The sequence below is a fragment of the Taudactylus pleione genome, unplaced genomic scaffold (genome assembly GCF_031769625.1).
Source record: "Taudactylus pleione unplaced genomic scaffold, aTauple2 ptg000170l, whole genome shotgun sequence".
NCBI classification, from domain to species: Eukaryota; Metazoa; Chordata; class Amphibia; order Anura; family Myobatrachidae; genus Taudactylus; species Taudactylus pleione.
This window is the reverse complement of record NW_028284572.1, coordinates 6742088-6764825: the sequence shown is the minus strand read 5'-3', so window position 1 is coordinate 6764825 and position 22738 is coordinate 6742088. Positions and strand designations below refer to the sequence as shown.

General features: G+C 41.8%; 1 protein-coding gene across 1 annotated transcript in view; it reads left to right on the top strand.

The window, feature by feature from the left end:
- GUCY1A1 (guanylate cyclase 1 soluble subunit alpha 1) overlaps positions 1-22738 on the top strand; it is a 72096-nt gene that overhangs the window by 32021 nt on the left and 17337 nt on the right. Inside the window, exons 3-4 of the mRNA XM_088475360.1 lie at positions 2437-2540; positions 5762-6468. Of these exons, the coding sequence (XP_088331486.1) occupies positions 2437-2540; positions 5762-6468 (811 nt within the window). The remainder of the gene's footprint in view (positions 1-2436; positions 2541-5761; positions 6469-22738) is intronic.

Sequence of the window (22738 nt, the reverse complement as noted above, 5' to 3'; positions counted from 1 at the left end):
TACAGGTTTCATGTTAACCTAGCAGATAAACTAAGCTGCTGGAAACCAGGTCTTCTAAAATGAATAGAAAAAAACACTTGAGTTTGTCACACGCGGGCTGTAAAAGCAAATTAAAAAAACTTCTCCCTTAAATTTTTCTGAGCCTTTATATGCAGGATAAAAATGCTAGTACTAAAAATGCCGGAAATGTGAATATTTATTTTGTGTATTTATATACATATGTATTATTTTATTGTAACACTATTATGGAATTGTGCCCTTGTCACTATGTTAAATATTTTCCTAGGGATTGACATGGATATTATAGCTAATGCTGTCCAGTTCCATTTATCTGTTGAAGTCATCTTTTCTATTGAAAGTGACACATCTGGAAATGAAAATTGATCAGAGTTTCTTGTTCCCATTAGATGACCTGACAAAGCAATCTGCCTGCAGGTTAACAGAACCTTCTCCTATCTTTCATAGGATCACACCTACAAAGGGAGAGCACCATGGAAAACTGCTTTAAAATGCAGATTACAACAGTGGAGTGAAATTAAGGAATGTTGGTAAAGCTGGGCATACGCGTCCAGATAAAATGCCTGTCAGACCGACAGACATTTTATCTGGCAGCCTGCCAGCCCGCAGATGTCCATGGCATACACTGTGAGATTTCTCTCAGTGTATTAGCCCATCTGCGCTCCGCCCCCGGGGGAGGAGACATTTCCCTGTTCCTTCCATGGGAAGGAACACAGGAAATGTCTGTCGGCTGCGGCTGGGCATACACTGCCCAATGTGGCCGACATTGTGCTCATAAATATCACATCGGAAGGGCCGGCATGCCCGACCGAGCGATATTTAACCCTCGGTCGCCCGCACACATGCTACAATTATTGAGGCGATCCGCCCGATATCCTTGGTTCGCCCCGATAATTGTAGCGTGTAGCGTGTAGCTTAAGATGTTTTAGTCATACAGTAGGTCAATGTGGAAGTGGGAGTTGTAAAATGTTTACAAAGTATATTAAAATGTCAAATTGGTTTCCTTATTCTTATTTCTTTCATTTAAAAAAGATGTTATTATCCCTTTTTGAAAGCGTAAATAGAAACACTCATAGACAGCTCTTCAGCACAATCTCCTGACATTATGTACAAAACTTCTTTACCAACAGTTTTGTTGCAAAATTCCATTCAAGTATACAAAGCATTTAGAAGCCAAGCTGCTTTATTTCTGGCCAACGTTTGGTCTATGATTTAATAAGCAGGCTTACAAAGGTGATAAAGTCAGGGGAAAGCACTGACTATGACTTCAACACATCTGTCATTAAATTGAACTTTTCACAATGACTCTTGTACTGTTCAGTTAGTATGATAGTATGGGGACTCAGGGAGTGTGTTCCTTTCCAGTATAATATATGATGCTCTTCATGCAGCAAGGCGCATCCTGTGCACCTAGGTTCAGCAAAGGGCACTTCACTGATAATGCCACCTACTATGAGAGATGTAATAATCAAACCATTCTTGGAAGTGTAGGCTACTCCACAGATATTTTACCAGTGTTTATCACGTTTCAGCCATGTGAACTTGCAATTACAGTGCACTTCACCTGGCTTGTTACATTTTGCAAACAGAAAACAATCAAATAGTTGTGTAAAATTGTGTCTGGATTTTGTAGATTTATAATCTACAATGGGGTCTATGTACTAAAGCTTTATGAGAGATACAATTGTGAGAGAAAAAGCATTAACCAATCAGCTCCTACCTGTACATCCAACTTGTGACCGTATTCAATTAGCCGCGAAAAGTCGGCTAAATTTCGCCCCCCGGACTTGCCGCCTACTGTTGGGGTGCCTTGATGACCACAACCTCTAGTTTAGTGTTTGGTCATATCTTTTATATAAGGATTGACTATTTGAACCAAATCCTAAATTACTAAAATGATCTCAGTATTGCATAGAGATCTCTTTAATGAATAGAGGTCTCTAGAAAAGTCTCTGTTTTGACAGATGGGGCTGGTAGATGTTCTGTTTTATTATAGTTGTTTCACATAACAATTTTTCATATATTTTATTGGATGTATAAACCATGTCACATTCGCCAATCCACATTTTTCAATGCCACACCCCTTTTTCCGTTACGCTGTGCTGGTTGAAAAGATGGGACCACTTGCTTGTGTTTACCCTCCAGGCTAAAAGCTGCCAGCCAGGACCTGTTCTTCACACTGTGTGCTGGACTAATATCAACATTGTTTAAGTGTTCAGCAAAATGTGACCTTTTTTTTTCAGTCTGTACAGTGAATGTAGTATCAATAGAGGGCCAATCTGAGGTAGAAATAAACATTTCCCACCAATTAGTGTTTCTTGTGATATGGTACAATAAAACATTGTAACAGATGCATGCTTATATTTATCATGCTTTCATTGTACTGAATGTCATTACTTCCCATTGTCTGTTCTGCAGATCAGCTTGTGTTACTTTCAAGCTTCCTGGTATTCCAGTGTGTGGAAAAACTGTTGAAAAAGAGGATTTTGAGAAAATTGTCATGCAGCAATCAAATGCAGCAGGTGAGGGGTTTTATGGCAAATAGCAAAATGTCTAGTAACTAAATTCAAAACAAGCCTTACAAACTATGGCGATATGTGGTGGGGGGGGGTTCTCAAAAATATTCAAGGTCACAATTTTCACTAGAAACACTGTTAAAGTTGTGGTTGTTACAGAGGGCTTTTTATAGCAGTGGTTCTCAAATTCGGTCCTCAGGACCCCACACAGGTCACGTTTTCCAGGTCACCCAGAAGGTGCACAGGTGTATTCATTACTCACTGACACATTTTAAAAGATTCCCGGGTGGAGCTAATTTTTTCACTTGTTATTCTGTGAGTAGACCTGGAAAACATGCACTGTTTGGGGACCTGAGGACCGAGTTTGAGAACCTGTGCTCTAGTGAAAATGCATCAAACCTTCAACAGAGATAAAGTGAAGTTGCCCATAGCAACAAATTAGCTTTTAACTGTCATTTATTTAGCACAGGCTATAAAATGACAGTTAGAAGCTGATTGCTATACTTTATATCTCTCCAAGGTTTGATATATCTCCCCTCTATGTTCTGCTGACTTCACAAGATTTTTTTTTTTTACTTTATGCTTTGAATGTCATGTGTAAGTCTATTGTAAAGTTTACATCACATGTTCGAGGTACAGATGTGTCCACATACACCTGTCCTCAAATCGTGCCAAATAGCCCCATTTTGCGGGTCGCTGACTTTGTGATTTCGCTGCGCCAAATACTAATCATAAGTACCTAGTACACTATAAGCAAACTAAGATGCAAAACTGAGGATAAAGTACACAATCTAGGTTATAAAGGCAAGAAACAGGTTTGATACGAGTGATCCACATGCATCGTTATGCTTAGGGAGATATCCAATCAGCCCCGATATAGATTTTTTTGCAGAAAATGCCAGTTTTTCGCCCATTTTTTTATCCAGGTATCCTATTTGTTGGACCGAACAAATAGGATTTTTCGGGCAAAAACACATAGGATTCGTGATAATTTCACGGACCTATGTGTTTTCGTCATCGCAGCGGCAAAAACTAAGCACTTTTCAGGGATAATTTTTCAGGACACATCAGATCCCCCCAAAAAAGTCCCAATAAGTGCTGAACTTTGGGGCTAATTGGAAGCCCCGGGGGATCCATTAGCGCCCGAATAATGTTCGGTGCAAATTGATTACTGCCCTTAATCTCCGACTTTATATCAATTTCTTGCTAGAAAAAAAAACAAATCCGAAGTACTTAGGGTCTTATTCAGCTTCAGATTCAATTACAAAGCTGCTCGCAAGCAGCTTCACAATTCCGTCTGTGCAGATATAGTAATGCACAGGAGGCATCACGCCTCCTGCTGCATTACTTATCCGAGCTGCGTTGTCCAATGCAGCATTGGATAATCTGCGGAACAGCGGCTGGCTAAGGTGACTCATAGGTCACACAGCCGGCCGCTGCAGATGAGAGGAAGAAGCCAGGAAATCTCCAACAGCCAAAGGAGATCCTGGCCTCTTCCCTCCCCCTCCAACGGTGGCGAGACGCCTCTGTTTCGGGAAACTGAGGCCAACGCCGCCCCCTCCCCATCCACAAACGGCAGCAGACTGTCAATCAATGACAGTCTGCTGCCAGTCTACGTGCGGGATCGCAGATTCATTCTGCACATACGCTACTGAATGAGGGCCTTAGTACACGATGATTAAAATGCAAAATTTAGGAAAATCTAGTAAAATGTAGACAAAAAAAATAGCAAGATTGAGAAAAATAAGCAAAATTGAGGAAAAGGTACGCAGCACAGGACCCATGCGTTGTGCCAGGCGTCTCGCACCATATGGTGCAGAAAGGATAGGTGTATGAGGACACATCTGTAATTTGAGGTTTGAAAAAATCCTGCACCTATGTCTATGGTAACTTCTATTGCAGATTACCATGAGGCGTTTATAATAAACTGTCAAAGATTTGTGTTCTTTCTGTGTCTTTTCTGGACACCTGTTGCTAATCAAAAGTAAATTGCAACCTATATTTGTACTGTCTGCCCAAATGCCAATGTTTTATTAAATAGTATTAATTATTTTATTAAATAAAACATACATTATGAAGGGTATTCAATTGGGAGCAAGGTTTTCTATGCAACGAATGTACCAGCGGTCTCTTTAACATGACAATAGCGCCCAGACATATAGAGATGTTACATAACTATGTTGCTTAATTAGAGACTAATGTGTTTTAAACACAACCACTATAAGGATTTAGTAAAAAGTTAAATATTTACTGAATCTTTATGGCCCAACAAATGGTTCATGTTCCTATAATGGGTTGAATGTTATCTTTGTGGAGAACCATCAGATCAGATTTAAAGATTGTAGCAGCATCATGAATGACCTGTTCACACAGACAAACAGAAGGGTGACTTATACCTAGCTAGTCAAGTTGTTGTAAAACAGCACCAAACAACTAACTTGCTGCATAAACTGTACAGCTACTAGAGAGGTGAGATCACTCTGTTTAAGAGAACCTTCTTGAGTCACTCACATCTCTCTTGAATACTTGTTCTCCACCAATGTTCTAGAGCCAGCTTAATTTAAAACCTCTAGTCATGAGTAATATAGCTATATTTTCTGGTCAAATATTGTTGCATATTTTTCTTCAGAAAGCAAATTTAAGTTAAAGCTCAAAAAATATTTGTAAAATAAGTTTATTGTCGTCTTTCGACTGCGAATTAGTTACATCAATACTGTAAAGTTATATACAGGTTGAGTCTCCCATATCCAAATATTCCCAAATACGGAATATTCAGAAATACGGAATATTTTTAGCGTGACTAAGAAAGTGAAACCTTTGCTTTCTGATGGTTCAATGTACACAAACTTTGTTTAAAGAACACAATTATTAAAAATATAGTATAAAAGAACCTTCAGACTGTGTGTATAAGTTCTAGATGAAACCTAAATGAATTTCATGTATGTACACAAACTTATTTTGATGCACAAAATTATTAATAATATTGTATAAAATTACGTTCAGGCTGTGTGTGTATAAGGTGTATATAATACATAAATGCATTCTGTGTTTAGATTGGGCCCCATTCCCAAGGTTTCTCATTATGGTATGTAATTATTCCAAAATACGGAATATTCCGATATCCAAAATACACTTGGTCCCAAGCATTTTGGATATGGGAGACTCAACCTGTATCTGTCAAATTATTTGGTTCCATTGATTCATATCATGTTGTGTTAAAATTTCAGGTGCTTCCGAAGAAGATGTCAAAGCATCTTTAGGTGAAGAACTTTTTAAACTCTGTTATGAAGAAGATGAACATGTCTTGGAAGTTGTTGGAGGGTCATTGAAGGACTTTTTAAACAGCTTTAGTACCCATTTGAAGCAATGTGGACATTCCAGAACTCACGAAGATAGTGTTGGACTTCAGGAAGGCTCAATTCTTTGCCTAGAAAAAGATCCAGGTTACTTAAATGTGTATTACTTCTTCCCCAATAACATAACTACATTGATCCTACCTGGAATAATTAAGGCAGCAGCAAAGACCTTGTACGAAACTGAAGTGGAAGTGAAGTTCATACCGCACCATGTCAACGATGGCAATGACTTTATTAAGGAACCCTATCTATTGTATTCTGTACAGGTCAAAAATACACAACCTTCCTTATCTCCTTGTAAGCCACAGTCATATGTCGTTATCCCAGCGTCCATTTTCTGTAAGACATTTCCTTTCCATTTTATGTTTGACACAGACATGAACATGCTACAGATTGGTAATGGGGTTAAGAGACTACTGAACAGAAAAGACATTCCTGGAAAATCCAACTTTGAGGAACACTTTGAAATACTTTCTCCAAAGATAAGAAGCACTTTTAGTGGGATAATGACTATGCTGAATATGCAGTTCATTATAAGAGTCAAAAGATGGGACAACACAATTGAGAAATCATCAAAGGTGAGATAAAATAACATTAACCATTCACATTCTGTTGTTATACTAATCACTTACTGTAGGTCCTGTCCTCTGAGCTAGACGCAGCTGACCCCCAAGTTTCTTAAAACTAATTATATAATTTAATGCATGACGTCTCATTTAAGAAGTGTTCAGCCCAAAGGCATACTATGGTTATATAGATAACTTTATGCAGGTCTGTCCAAGGCCTGTGACTGTATATGGCTTTTTTTGGGGTTGGGTATGAGATTCCGCTGGTCAGAATACAGACAGCGGCATACCGACAGTGAAGATCCCGACAGTGGTAGGTAACTATAGTACAACTAACCCTACCCCCTACCCCCCCTTGTCCCTAAACCTAACCTCGCCCCCTAGTGCCTAAATCTAACAGCCCCCTCCCCACACCCTAAACCTAACCCTCCCTCCTTAGTGCTTAACCCTAACCCCCGACACTTACCTTTGGGATGCCATCAGTCGGGATACTGCGAGGATTCCGGCGCCAGTATTTAGACCGTCAGCATCCCACGCGCTGGGATCCTGACTACATCCCCTTTTTTTGTGACCCTTCATTTTCATAGTAAAATCAATAAGATTTCCTGTATGACCTTATTAACATAGAATTTAACCTCTTAACAAGTTTTATATATAAGAGGTCTTTGCTATGAAATATCTTTACTTCATTGTGTCAGTAAGCTTATATGTTATGAGTATATGAACACTGCACTCCAGCATTTATAAAGATCTCTAAAATGTAATTTACTGCAATTCCAGAAAATTAAGATTAATTGTTGCGTACAGGGCCGTTAAGAGCTGTCTCGGGCCCAGGAGAAGGGGGCACGGCCTTGTTGCAGGAGGCATGGCCACGTCCCCTTACAGAGCATCTTGCACTGGGGCGGGGGGCACTATGAGCCCCTCAGCTCTCTGCAAATCAAGGGAGGGGGGAGCGATCAGTGTGATTGCTTTCCGCCACAGGCAGAGTAGACTACTGCAGCAGCGAGCAGTCTCCCACTGCAACCCAGGACACAGCAGCGTGTGCTGGGCTGCTGACAGGAAAGAGGCAGTGAGGGCGGCAGCAGACCCGCACCCCTCCAACAAGCCCGGGCCCGGGTACCTGCTCCCCCCCTCTGGTTGCGTACATAAGGGTACGTAACCTAGTTTGTAAATGCACTCAACCATGTATACATTTTCCTTTAGCTTCACACGTCACATTTTTTTTTTGGTATCAGTAGTAAATGAGAGTTGCCATAATAAGAAAACTGATTTCAAAATATGTTACTTAATTAACAAATAAACACTGTATCCAAATACAGACGTGTCCACATACACCTATCCTCCGTGTGCCACAAGTCGCGTTACACATAATGCGTGAGCGCCGCGTGACTCTGTAGCACTGAGCATCTTTTTGTGTGACTTTTTACCTTCAAATGTGTCTTATTCGCTCAGCGATGCAAATTGTCTGTAAAAGCAGCATTTTGCATGCAGATCCACCTGTAACCGAACACAGAATATAGGCATGCCACTTATCATTTTAATCAGCAGAAGCTGCTTTTGTATTCCACCGAGTCACAGCACGGCGCGACTAGAAAAGCTGTTTAACGCACAAGGAGGCTAAATGTATGTGGACACATTTGTAGGCTTATATTTCACCCCAAGTGTATATTTACAGAATGATTTGTTTGGCTTAAATAATGGAGTTTGAGTTTGTTTAATTGAATCCATGTTACCTTGATAGTGTTGAGTTAGAAGATCAGGTTAGGGTCGCCGGTGAACACATGTCAGTGTATGAGTATGTACATCTCAAAGTGCAATGTAACGTTTACATGCACACATACTGTATATATAATATATATACTTTTTATTTCTTTTTTTAATTAAACACATATTTAAGAGAGTAACATTTTTTGTAATTAATACTTAGTTGCAAGGGGCTTTTAGTAAATATTTCAAAGTTTGACTATACCTTTAGACTTGTATAAAATGTTTTCTGTGATCCAAGGTTCCAGGTCTCTATTCTTTGTTGAGCAAAAATATATAAATTGTAGTTGTATTTTAGTTCCAAGCGTGTCTGTGATTTGTTTTTTGTTGTCTCCCACATTTGCCTATTCTAGAATGCCTGGTTCTAAATGCTTAAAGATATTCTGTTATAACTGTCCATATATGTGCATATTTTGAGAATTGGGATATGCAGACTCCCAAAAATTGTCCCAGGTGCCAAAATTCCATACCTATCGGGAATTCTTGTGTTCCAATGAATGTGTAAGTATATGATCCGTATACAATCATAGGTCACACTCAACACACACCGGACTCCCCCAAGTTCCATTCTTTCAGCAACCAACAAAATATCCCCACTGTATGGCCATCTACGGTACAGATCCTGTAATTTTGTAGTCCAGCCAAAAAGCAAGATTTCCAGTCATTTTGCAAACCAGCCAAACAACGTGATTACCACAAATGCCCTGGATTACAGTTAGCTTTAGATATCTTATTTGGTATTCTTTGTTCCTCTACTCACACAGATTTAATTAATTGAAAAGCGAATACATAAATAAAATGTGCTAGAAGCTGCATAATTAAAGTTTATAGTTCAGTTTCCCCTTTATATGCTAGCAAATAGAGTTTATTTTATAAAAAGAGTCCTCCTTCAAATACTGGATGTTTCAAATATTAGTTAGCACTATACAATTAAAAAAGAAAATAGAACACGGCAAAAAAAAAATGTGTAGATTAGGCAAAAAAATTAGTTTTATTCCTTTAGTTCCATGCAAGAGGAACCCAACTCTGCTGAATATCTTGGTTCATTGCAGTACTTAACGTTAAATTTATAATTCATCACCTCATTGATACACATAAACTTTAATGAAATGTGAAATTTTTTATTAGTGTGTTTAGAAGGTGATTTTCTTTTCTACTGAAATTCATTCAGTTATGCTGATTATTTTTTATTTATTTTTGGAGGTAGGGAGGATTTTAGTTGTTTAAAGGGTTTTGCAAAGTGCATGTTATATAACTGAAAATCAGAATTTGAAAATATTTTTGCCCACTCCAGGAAACTCCCGGATTTCAAGCAGACAACCCTCCCGCATCCCATCCACTTATGCTAAGAAGTGGGTGGTGCCTGGTAGTGGTGACATGATTCACAGCCCACATTTGCCCCTGAATCTCCCCATACAGGATCTCCCCAAAGGTTGTCCCACATAGTGCCCATCTAAGTGAAACATTTTAGGTTATATTGCCATTTTGACAGCTTATTTACTATTCACCAAACAAGTGATAATTTTTCTCCCTGGAGAAGCTGCTGCTATAAGACTGATATAATTTATTTTGACATGTTAATATAGTATATTATATAGCACCTTATGAAACAGCATATCACATCATTAGCTGTTCTGGCACCCTATCCTTTGCTTTTTATGGTTACGCTATTTGTTTGTTACTGCACTCAACATATCTTTGTCCTTTTAAAAGTTAACAAAACAAAATGATTAACCTTTTGCTGATGTCACAGTTCTTGTGCTATTGGAGAAGGGGAGAGAAAGAAATTAATCTGTACATTTAAATTCCTAAAGTATTAATGTTATGTCACCCATAGGACCTTAATGGGTCTTAATGGAACTTCTTCCTTGGCTTTTGCAAACATTCAAATGGCTCCCAAGTATGCAATTAGGCTTAATCCTATACTTGTGTCAGCCCTCGCTGTTTTCCCAATGGAGAATTTGGTAGGTGTTATTGAACAAATTAATCAATTAAGTACATTTTAGCCTTAGGGAATAATGTTTTACCACTCTGCAGCTCCCATAGTGTCAGATGGGAGTGAAAAGAGAAATCTCCGTTCACACAAGAAGCGCTAAATAGCATGTTATAAGTAGAGAATGCCGCATAGTAATCTAAATCTCATGAACTTGGCCTACCTCTTACTCAAAACTCAAGCATATGATGCTAGCAAATAGAAAAAAGTAATAGCAATACATTCATAGAATAAAATAAAACAAATATGAATATGCTAACAAAAACTGCATTCACCTGAAACATACAGGAATAAACTCTATAGAAGAAAATAAAGCATATTTACTGCCATTGCCATTAATTTGATGTCATTACGTTGTCGCTAGATAAATATGGGTTGAATTATTGATGGTGGGTGAGGTTAATGCATTAAATTCCAACTTCTGCTTTACTTGCCACAATCCTTACAGTACTTCCCCTTCCTTCCTTTTCATTTCTTTCTGTCCAGATCATAGACTGACATCCCTCAATATGTGTAATTTTTTATAAATTTTGTCGGTCAACTTTGTCAGACAGAATAACATGAATATAGACTTTTAAAGGGAACTTAGAAAATAAATATTTTTCAGAGCATGCCATTACAGTATATTGTTGTGAACTTATTTTTCAAAGTTATAGTGTGTTAAGATTGTAATTATTAATTTATTTTTTTATTATTATTATTATTATTATTATTATTAATAATAATAATTTTGTATAACTTCCAATTTCTTTCTCCTTTTATTATGTAATATTTTTATAATGTATACTTGGCAGCTGAAATATAATTGAAAGTAAGTTCTATATTGATTGAGTGCTTCTTTATAGGTCACTACGCAACTGGTGAATATAGTTTGGACTGATTGCAATTGTTTAAGAATTCTTGACATAGTCATGAGATGTTTTTCCATTATCTCATTAGCCATAATTTACTGGATTTAACTGTGTACTTTTCAGTGATACATTATATTATGTTATTCATCCAATGGAGAATTAACTTCCTTTCCTGTATCTACTATACTGACGTGTGCATTTTTAGCCTCACTACTTGGTTTTGTGATATTAGTTTTATATAGACTCACTTTATTCTTATGGCTTAAAGATAAGTTCCTTAAATACATGCCTCGCATTAGGTTTGGCTGCAATCAACAGGAGTTGTGTATTATTATATGCAAAATGACATTTTGATTGCAGCTCATGTTTAATGAGTATCCCAAGAGATTGATTACTTTCATTTCAAAGAGCTGTTGTTATGTGGAATTCCTACATTTCCATTACATTTGTCTAATTGAGAGAAGAGAAAATAATTTAAGCTGCATTTTTTTGCATGGCTTTTGTATGTTATGTAGTTATTTCACGTTGTTCCATTGTTTTAGTTAATTACTCTATATTGTTCTCTCCTTTTCAAAGGAAGCTATTCTCTCACAGTGCTCCATTTTTTATGTTGAGAGTTGGATCATGCATATAGGTGTTTGGGCAAATACAGAAAGAGATGCAAATGTATTGAAAAAACATAATAACATACTGAGGGGTACGAGAAATGTTCCCTTCTTTATTATAGTAGCTACACTTGAAATATAACATTCCCACATGTGTGTATTTTATAGTTATTTTTTTTAAACTATTTGTTGAAAATTAATTCCTTTTTATATTTTTCACTGTATTATATACAGCAAGATGTTTCATGTTTTACTTAAGAGCAGTGGCGTATCTATAATGGGTACAGTGTGTGCGGGGCACACGGGCCCCCGGTTCCAGGGGGGCCCCGCACCGCACACACTGCACCCATATTAATTTAGACTTACCTGTCCGTGGTCCCACGTCGGGTGTCAGCGCTGCTTAGAACACCGGAAAATGGCCACCGCAGCCATTATTCCGGTGTTCTGCGCATGCACAGTAGACTCCGGGCACACCTTAGTGCCCGGAGTCTACTAAGGCTCCGGTGGCTGGCTAGCTACGTCAGTTGGCTGCCGGCCACCGTGGAGAGAGGAGGGGGCCCGGCACAGGAAGTGCACACGGGCTCCCTCCTCTCTTAAGACGCCCCTGCTTAAGAGGCTAAGGTGCCTATTCATGATGTTAATTATCGGGGTCCGAACATTCTAATTCGTCGCGGCTGCCAGAGCAATTCATCATTGCTCCAGCGTGGTGACAGCTGATGCAAAATCAGCTGTCCCCATGAGCGGCTTCACTGCTCCTTTTTGGAGCAGTGAATCTTTTCACTGCTCCTTTCGGAGCAGTGATGGGAGTGCACATGCATGACCTACAGGCCATGCATGCTCACAAGAGCCCCAAAGTCTGGCGGAAGGAGGCGAACAGGGGTGGAGGGATCCGAATGGATCCAATACTTGCCTACTTTTGAAAACTACTTTCAGGGAGATTATAGTTGGTAATAGAATTCGGAATGAGGCACGCTATTAACAGGATGTGTCATGCTCTGCTCAGAGGGCATGTCTAACTCCACCTGTTGGCATATCTATTGCCACTCAGGGTGTGTCCTGTACTAAACCAGGAGACTCCCGCAGGATGCGTGGGGATAGGCAAGTATGCCCCTTACCCACACAGTGCCCAGAAGACGCACAACTCCCATACCCATACAGTGCTTAGCAAACACCCCCATACCTATAATGTTCAATATACACTCCCCCATACTTACACACTGCCCAGCATACACCCCCATGCCAATACAGTAATCACCATGCACCCTCCCATACCAACACAGTGCCCAGTATACACCCCCCTCCATACTCACACAGTGCCCACCATACACACCCCATACCAACACAGTGCCCAGTATACACCCCCTCCATACTCACACAGTGCCCAATATACACCCCGTCCATACTCACACAGTGCCCACCATACACACCCCATACCAACACAGTGCCCAGTATATACCCCCACATATACCATACAGTGCTCAGCATACACATACCATACCCATACAGTGCCCAGCATGCATAACTCATACCCACACTGACACAGTGCCCATCATACACCCCCATACCCATACAGTGATCAACATACACCCCCTATAACCACAAACTCACAGTGCCCAGCATACAGCCCCCATACCCATACAGTACCACCATGCACCCCCCACACCCATAGTGCAGACACACAACAGTACAGTAATACGTTACTATTCTATACCTGTAGCACAGCCACACAGCATCTGTCATAGCCCTGTGTGGTGCAGCAGCAGATAGCAGGGATAACTAGAGGAGAGGGTAATTACTGCCCTCACGGAAAGGTATATTTCCCCTTCAGTTTCTGCACCTGGAAGTGACGTGGAGTAACGGCAGAAGTGCTGTTACCTGCCCATACTGTCCACCAAAAAAAGAGAGTTGTCCCCTCGCGGGTTCGCTGCGCGCGCCACACTTCGGGCACGGTGGCCACAAGATTATATTCCCCCTCTATGCCCACGTGGATGGTAGAGAATGACATTGGACAGTGGCTGATGACATCAGGGTACAATAACTGAAGGGGATCTATCCACTTCCCTGACCTCAACGCAGAAGGTTGGTGGCCATGTTGCTGAAGCTCTCTAATTCCGGATACCTTTTATTCATATGCTCTTCCCCTGGTGGCTGCCGGCAGCAACTGCAACTAGAGAAACTGCTCTACAGCAGGTTATTCCCGACAACAGAGGAATGCGGGGGTTTTAATTCATTTTCCGGGGCATCAGGAGACTGTGCCTTGATCCGAGAGGCTTCTGCAGGAATCAGGAGGGTAGGCAGGTATGAAAGATCCCTCTTCGCAACCCGGACCTCTTTCCCATAGGCAAGGAGCGGGTTGCGAGCCCGGTGCAGGAGCATTCGCCATCAGTGCTGGATTAATTCTGTCCCCATACTAGTGTATGGGGACAGCGGGCCATTCCGCAAAAGGAAGGTAAGTAGGAGATATCTGTGGTATCTCCTGCTTTACCTTCTTGATAAATGGTCCGATAACTTAATGAACATTTTCACCTGCAATTGTAAAAATTTTCACCTGCATTTGTAAAAATTTAAGTAATGATGAATAGCCCCCTAAGAATTTTAAAATCCCTTTCAAATTTCCTAGAAAGTTTTTACTTAAGGCCACTATTTATCAAAATGCTTCTATAATAGTGATTTTCTATCACCTCTGCAGAAATAGAAAATCAGTTCTTGACCAAAAATTTTACATTAATATGTTTCTAGAACAGATGAGTGTTGCTCAGATGCCCGCAGGGCCGGTTCTATATTTACGCATGATACGCAGCTGAGTAGGGCGCCACATAGTGAATGGCGCCGCGGCCACGACAATGCTAATATATTACTTAATTAAACAATACAGCCAGCAGCAGAGGCAGATCGCGGGTAGACTGAGTCACTGTGACACAGCTGCACCGCGGTTCTAATGGGCGGCTGACCGATTGCTGGTATGGGGAAACGTGACATCATGGCGTCATGTTGCAAGGTCGCAGGCACATCGCGCTAACAGGGCTGGGATGGGAGCGCGGTGGTGAAGAGTGGGACGGCAGCTGCGGCTCGCGTTTGCTAGAGTTATATTGGCGCCAGCGGCCATCTCGCAGTAAAATACATACTCAAATCAAGTGATGAGATGCTCTTCTGGGGCAGGGCTTAAACATGCTAATGGTGTGGATTTATAGATATATCTATAAGATATATATCCTCACCAAAAATAATTTGACCCTAGGCTATCGTATAGCTATATCTATCTAGGCTTAAGCATGGTAATGGTGTAGTTTTATAGATATATCTTTAGAGATATAGTTATATCTATAAAACCACACCATTAGTATGTTTAAGACCTATAGATACATATTGTTATATGATAGCCTAGGGTCAAATTATTTTTGGTGAGGATATATATCTTATAGATATATCTATATCTGTAGATAGAAAGATATAGCTGTAGTGAGGCCATGCCCCATCTTTAGGACTTAACAAACACAGATGTAGTGAGGTATATAATACATATATATTCACTCTGGGTGTGTGTGTATGTATATATATATATATATATATATATATATATGTATGTATGGCTGTGTGTGTGTGTGTGTGTGTGTGTGTGTGTGTGTGTGTGTGTCCCAAGCGCCTAATAGTGAATAATTATTAAATAAATTGTGAAAATACGTGAGTTCAGTTGGAAAAGCCACTTATCTTTAATAGAAAATCTTCAGTCATCTGACCCGCCATGTATGAAATATGGCTGGTCAAATGACTGAAGATTTTCTATTAAAGATAAGTGGCTTTTCCAACTGAATTCACGTATTTTCACAATTTATTTAATAATTATTCACTACTAGGCACTTGGGATTTTTTCACATATATATTGTTTTATGTATATGGTGTTTAACCATATATGATAACTACATCCTAGCAGCCACTCATATATATATAATGAGGAGTGTGTTTTTAAATTTATATATATAATTTGTTCACATGATTATTGTTGTCACTTGTGCTAAAATATATATTCACTTACCAAAAAATTTAGGCTTGGGCCGGCCCTGGATGCCCGACTATACCGGCAGTCAGTGGTACGCAGAATATTACCGTTTTGCCAGCTGGTGGATCTGGGTCACACGTGCTGTGGAACTGAAATTCTGATTGGACGTTCAAGTACATTTCTCAAAAAAAATATCTTAAAAATATATAATAAAAAATAATTGCTGGCAATTCCTGTTATCATTTATATTTAAATATTTTTTAGTTCCTATTACTATCCTATGCTATCCCCATCCTGAGAATGAACAAGAACAAGAACTGCAGCTGTATTTGTACTGCTGCCAGCATAGTTAAATAGGCGTCCCATGCTTCTGGCAGGTCCTACCGCACTTGACAGATTTCACCGGAGAAAAGCATTTTCTTTCTTTAATTAATAGATTCCTAAGTCACTTTGCAGAGCTCACCATTCAGTACAATGCCTGTTATCATTTCATATCCATCCTTTCAGCCGTCTTCATATATAATAATCACTTTTCAATAAAATAGCTTGGACAGAGCTAAGTGATAATGGGACCAGGTTACGACATCATTGGGAGCATGGGCATTGTCAGGCGGAATGAAATTATGACAGGTGGCAGACACCCAGTGTTTTATCATATCCTATTTAAATAGATGGATTAAAATGTTTTCCTCTGCAGAGGTGATAGAAAATCACTGTGAAGTAGAGATGAGCAAAACTGTTTCATATTTTAAGTTTCTGCAATTCAATATCTTTCCATGCTGCTAAATCTTTTTGGGATTATCATGCTGAAAAAAGTGTCTGTCCCAACCCAATAAGCCCCCTCATTGTTGTGTGTAACCACCCTCTCCTGCCGGTGTCTTACCCAGCACTAACACCATACTCCCCAACTGTACCGCATTCAGCATGCGCACAGCATCTGTTCACTACTGTAGGGAGAGCCTGGGGGCTGCTAAGCATCTCGGAGAATGACACAAACGGAGGTGCCACAAGGCTCTGCCTTGTTTCCCAGAGGCTCCACCTCTTTTTGCAAAACTCCACCTCCTTTTTGGATGCACGCCCCTACGGCGCGTGATCTGACCCTCTTCAGGGAAGTTAAAAGTTGGGAGGTATGTTAACACCCCATCCCCCAGCGGCTGCCACTGTGTGTAACCACCCCTCCCAGTGGCTGCCGCTGCCTATAGCACAGGTTTCCCCTATCGCCCCTGCATGAGAAGCTGCAGTTGAGCACAGGAGTACCTGCTTGGGGAGCCCAGAGGTTAGGAGACATAGATAGAGGCATCGGAATAGTTTCCCCTGCTGCAGAGGCTGCCATGTAGACCACAGCCTGCGAAGATTATCGGGGGCTGTACTCCATCTAAGGATGGCGTACAGTAACATCACCAAGTTCTAAAAAAAATGCTTTTTCAGAACTTGATGAATGGCCCTGACACTTAATTTATTAAAAATTAGGTGAAAAATTAGGTGAAAATGTTAATTTTAAGTGATGATGAATAGACCGCTAAAGTTTTTAAAAATGTGTAGTCCTTCTCTTAACTAAATCAACTAATCACTAGTGCTCATAGCCTATGACAGGCTGTTCTTGCCACAGTGTAACAGTGAAACCCGCAGGGTTCCAAAACGTGACAACATGACATTACAATGAGGGGAAAGGGTCACCGGGACCAGGTAGAACTGGAGCGTTCATAGAACACTACAGGTGGCCCTGTGGCAGCTTGTTGCCGAGACTAGGTAGAGACAAAGCACGAGCTCCATGTGGCGTCTTTCTAGGCTGCCAGGTGCAGTTCCAGTTGTCGGGATGCCTCCTGTCAAAATACAGACAGCGGCATCATTATGGTTGGTATCCCAACTGGGGTCTGGCAAGTATACTTACCCTTCCCCTTCTCCCCCTAACCTTCCCTTTTTGTAGCCTAACTCTAACCCTCCCCACCCCGCACTCTAACCCTACCCTCCCCTTTAGTGCCTAAACCTAAATTTCCCCTTTTCATGCCTAATCCTAACCCTCCTTCCTTAGTGCCTAACCCTAACCCCCCCAGTGGTGCCTGACCCTAACCCTCCCCCCTAGGGGTGCCTAACCCTAACATCCTCCCCCCCAAAACCTAAAGCTAACCCCGCTATGCTACCTAAACCTAACCCTCTCCCCCCGCGGCTAACACTAAGGGCGCCCCGGCTTACCTTCGTTCAGGCTGTCATCCTACTCTATTTCGGCGTCGGGATTAAGATAGGCAGTGGTATTTCAACGCCTATCTTAAGTTCCTTGTCGGGCATTCCCCGTCGGGATTTAGACCGGCGGCATCGTGGCCGCCGGTCTCATAACTACATCCCTGGAGGGCGGACAGTGCCGCCCTCCAGGTCCTTTGACCTGGGCAGCATCACTACTCCCCCTCCCCTAGTTTCTGCCCTGCGTGGCACTACTGGTCCCAGCTAGCCCTGGCAGCTATAAACTGCTTGTATATGCTATCACATTTAGAACTACAAGTACCAGCATAGCCTGCTATACAGAGCCAACTGGGACACATAGTAAAGTACTAAAAAAAAAAAAAAGCAATACACATACCATTTTAAATGTCCTTTAATTTAAATAAACACTACCCCAATAATCTTATTTAATTTTTTCCCTACTTCTATGACAATCCAATAGCTAAAAATAAAAAGAAGACATTGGAAAACTTGCGCCTGACGTGAATGACAGGTCCGACAGCCTGTCCGTAATTGCCCACTCAAGAATGCCTTTGTTTTGATTAGTTAGACCGTAAGAAAACCCCTCTGATTGGCTGTTTGCATACAGACCTCACACTGGAGCAGCAAGATAATGGATTGAATATAGGGCCTGATTCAGACCCGGTCACTAAGCTGCGGACACCCGCTATGGCCGATAGTCGCCCATCTGCGCATGCGTATAAGTCACAATGCGCGTGTGCAAGCCAGTTTGGAATCGTGCGCTCGTAGTACACAGACTGGCCGCCACTTTGAGTTACAGAATGAGCCGTTTGTGGGTGGTAACAGGGGAAGGTGCTTTTGAACAGGGGAGTGGTGCTGCGAACTCAGGCATGTCTGGGCGTCTTCGTCTTAATGGCGTTTTATGGGTGTGCATAATTATCATGGAGGTATCATTGTACACATCACTTGGTTGTATTTTACACTGAAGTGTTCGCAGTGCTTGCGGTAGGGTATAGGCAACCACAAGCGCTGCATTCGCTTCCGATGGTCCTCGATGTACCGATGGGTGCAGACACTTCCTGGAGATGAAGTGCGCTAGTGGGCGTCCTAAGAAACGCTGATGGGTGTCTACATACACAAAGACATAGTGGGCACGCTTATGCCTTGGCATGCGATAGCCTTCCATGCCGTCACTTAGCTGGACTTGCATACGCTGGGAGCAAGTGACCGCATCTAGCGACCGGGTCTGAATCAGGCTCATAGTCTCATTCATGAACCTGAAATTACCAAAGAACCGTTGACTCCATTGGAACGAATCTCATCGTTGAAAGCTCTATCCAATATACAAAAGCTTTTCATAAGCTCTACAATTGTGTTTTGAATAAGGAGCAAATTTGCCTTTTTGATATCTCCCAGGCCTTTTATGAGTCATTTATTTGGCCTGCCATGGATTCAGAAGTATACTACAGTCCCGGATTAAAATTTGGGACAAAATCTTTAGTGGGAGCGCTCTTGCTTCATATTCTGCCTGGAAGAAAGCTATCCCTAGTTTCTCCTCTCTCTGTGCCATTCATGGAAATTCTTGTGTCTATTTCCACCTATTATTTACAGTACTCATGTATTTTCTAAGTGCAGCACTGAGACCCTGCCATCCCATTGTTACTGTTTCTGCCAGCATCACCTAATGCCTTGTAACTTCCCACCCCACGTCCTTTATGTAAGATAATGAGACGGTAAGCAAGCCGTGTAGTCAAGCAGTCAGAAAAACAATAAAATACTTGGGGCCATATCCAATTAGACGCGAAAACAATTGTAGTTAGATATTGAGCGGGCTATTATTAATCAATCAGCCCTTTTACTGGTATATTTGTGCACCTGTGACTGTGCGCTAGACTTAGCTATACATTTATGAACACTGTGTTGCCTGACCCTGACCTTTGCCAAGTATCCTGATTTTGAACATGAGTTACCAGCTCTAACTACAGCCACTATACGATTATTCTCATCACTGTCAGCAGCTACCTAGCAAGACTAGCCTGGGGCCTTCAACTGTGTATTCACGGCAAGGTGTATTATTCTCTTGTGGGGTTCCTGGTGACAGGTGATGTTCCAATTAGCCAGCATCAATGCTAGTCAACATCTAGGGTGTTTTGTGACAGCTGCTTTCCTATTACTTATCTACACCAAGAACATTGGTTCTTCATCTTTTTCAACTACTTGGTTTCCATAGGAATGTTTCCTCATTTTTAATTTTTCATTCTAAAAATGTCTCTTTTCTATTTTTCATTTTCTTTCATTTTTTTTTTAAAGAAGATATATTTTTTCTTTCTCAGTAGGAAAACATGCAGGTTTATATAGTGCAAATAATTTTTTTGTTTGAAAAGATCATGAGTTTTGGAATGGCTGTTATTTTCTCTGAGAATCCCTTTAAAAGGGTTGTAACTGCCCTCCTACAAGTTTTATTAAACCAGGACTTTCAGAACTTGGTATTCCAATCAAGTACTTGTTTAAGGCCTGTTTTAATTTAATGTAAAACAAATTTGCCTCCCTTTACCCCTCTTTCCCCACCAAAAAGATTCACTTAATCCCCTCCACCCATAGAGTATGTAGGCATTTATGTCCAGGGGTGGATTGGAACAGAAACCCATGCCAGGAAAAATTTATGGAAGCAGTCCTATTGGGGACGGGTTCTGTTGAGGAGGTGAGGTCTGTCAACGGGGGTGGGATCCCTTCTCATAGGGTCTGCTTCTGAGTTGGGCACAGTTGTAGCCGTCTTTGCATCTTTTGCTGCAGTTGCGTCTGTGACTTTAGGTTAATGAGCCTACAATGCCCTTTCCTGGTGTACAGCCCTGTGCCCGAATATGCAAGGACTGAGAACCCCACTGTCAGTGTCTAAAGATGCTGCAATCAGGGCCGCCATCAGGGGGGGACTGTCGGGACTACTGTCCCGGGCCCGTGCACTCCGCCAAAGAAGGGGGGCCTGGCCCACTCCTACCACCCACCCGCCGCTATTACTATTACTTAAGCAAGGCAAATGGGCCTCCTGTCTGATGCCTGCCCAACGCAAATGAATGGGGCCCCCCCGCAGCTTTATTGTTCATGCGTACAGTCACAGGTCTTACATGCCGGGCGAGGCATGTAAGACCTGTGACTGTACGCATGAACAATAAAGTTTTTTATCTGGCACATGTAACGTCATGACGTCACCGCGCCACTAAAGAAGAGAAAGAGGAGCCGCAGCACCCTTCTAGACAACCACAGAGCAGAAGCCTGGACCTAACCTGGAACAAAAGGTTAGGGAATCCATATGCTGCCTGGCTGGGGAAGAAGGGGACAGGCTGGACCAGCAGTGTGTGCACTCTGGGGGTCATTCAGACCCGCTCGCGAGCGCAAGACGCTCGCAAGCGGGTCGATGGTGCGCATGCGCGAGACCCGGCTAGCGACGGGATAGCCGTCGCTCCGGGTCTCGCACCAAAGGGGGCGTGCTGTCAATGTTGATTGACAGCACGCCCCCTTTGGTGGGCGTGCCGGGGGCGTGGCTGCCAGACGGAGGCGCTCCCATGGGAACGCCTACCGTCTGAAGCCGGCCCCACTGATAGAGCCAAAATCAGTCCAGGGCTTGCGGCAGCGAGACCCTACCACAGGGTCTCCGTCGCAAGCCCGATGGTCGCGATGGTCTTGACCATCGCGACCATCATCATGGACGCTCGCTATAGCTGTGGGTGGTCACCCACAGCTATGCGAGCGTCCAAGAGGCCGCTCCATTTTCATGGAGGAGGGCCCTGATTCTGCTCTGAATCAGGCCCTCTGTTCCTTCAATGAATATTGGCCTCCGTGCCTTCCTTAAAATGGTAAATACAATGAGAAAAATAGGCGGCACTGGAGGTCTTAAATGCAAAATAGAAGGTTTTTTACCTTCTATTTTGAGGAGTAAAAACCTTCTATTTTGCATTTAAGCCCTCCAGTGCCGCCTATTTTTCTCATTATATATATATATATATATATATATATATATATATATATATATTGTGGGTATATATGTGTGTGTGCATATATATATATATATATATTATGTATATGTATATATGTGTGTGTGTGTGTGTGTAAATATATATATATATATAAGTCAAAGAGTCCCCGGCACTCCCCTGTAGCCAATACGGATAGTGTAAAATGCACTGGTGCTCTCCTGGAGTAAAGATCCCTATGTAATGACAGAAACGTGTCCTTTATTCCTCCAAAATAAGTTATTTTATAAAATAAAATGTGTTTTTATTTATCTGTTTGGAGACATAACATCGGTATCCAGCAGCAGCAAACCAGGAACATGCTGCATTTCTATATACAGGGTGTAAGGAGGGCAGAGCCGTAACTAGACTTTTTGATGCCCTGTGCCAGGAAGAGCATTGGTGCCCCCCTCATTTCAAATGGACATAATACACCCAAAAAATGGGAATGGCCTCATGGGGAAGGACCAGGGAAGAGATAGGAGAGACCAAGAGATGCTGGGGATGAAATAAGAGGAAGTTATAAGTGAGAATTATAATAAACAGAAATTTGACAGGCCCAAACAGCGCCCCCTGCCCTGTGGTGGCCTGTGCGATGGCACCGGCCGCACTACCCTAGCTACGGCCCTGAAGGAGGGTGTACGCTGGCTCAACTGAGGGTGTACTAGCCGTACCTGCCGTCGGCTGCAACCCGAGCCCTTCTCCGTCTCATGGTTTTTGTTATGTATGGGAAGGGGGGGGGTGGGCACTGCCTATTTTGACAGTCCCGTGCCCCACAATTTCTGATGGCAGCCCTGTGCATCTTTAAACGTCACTATCGGTCGCACTATTGGAACTATGGAGTATGGCCTCCAATGCGAGCAATTCAGCATCTCTATAGCCAACCC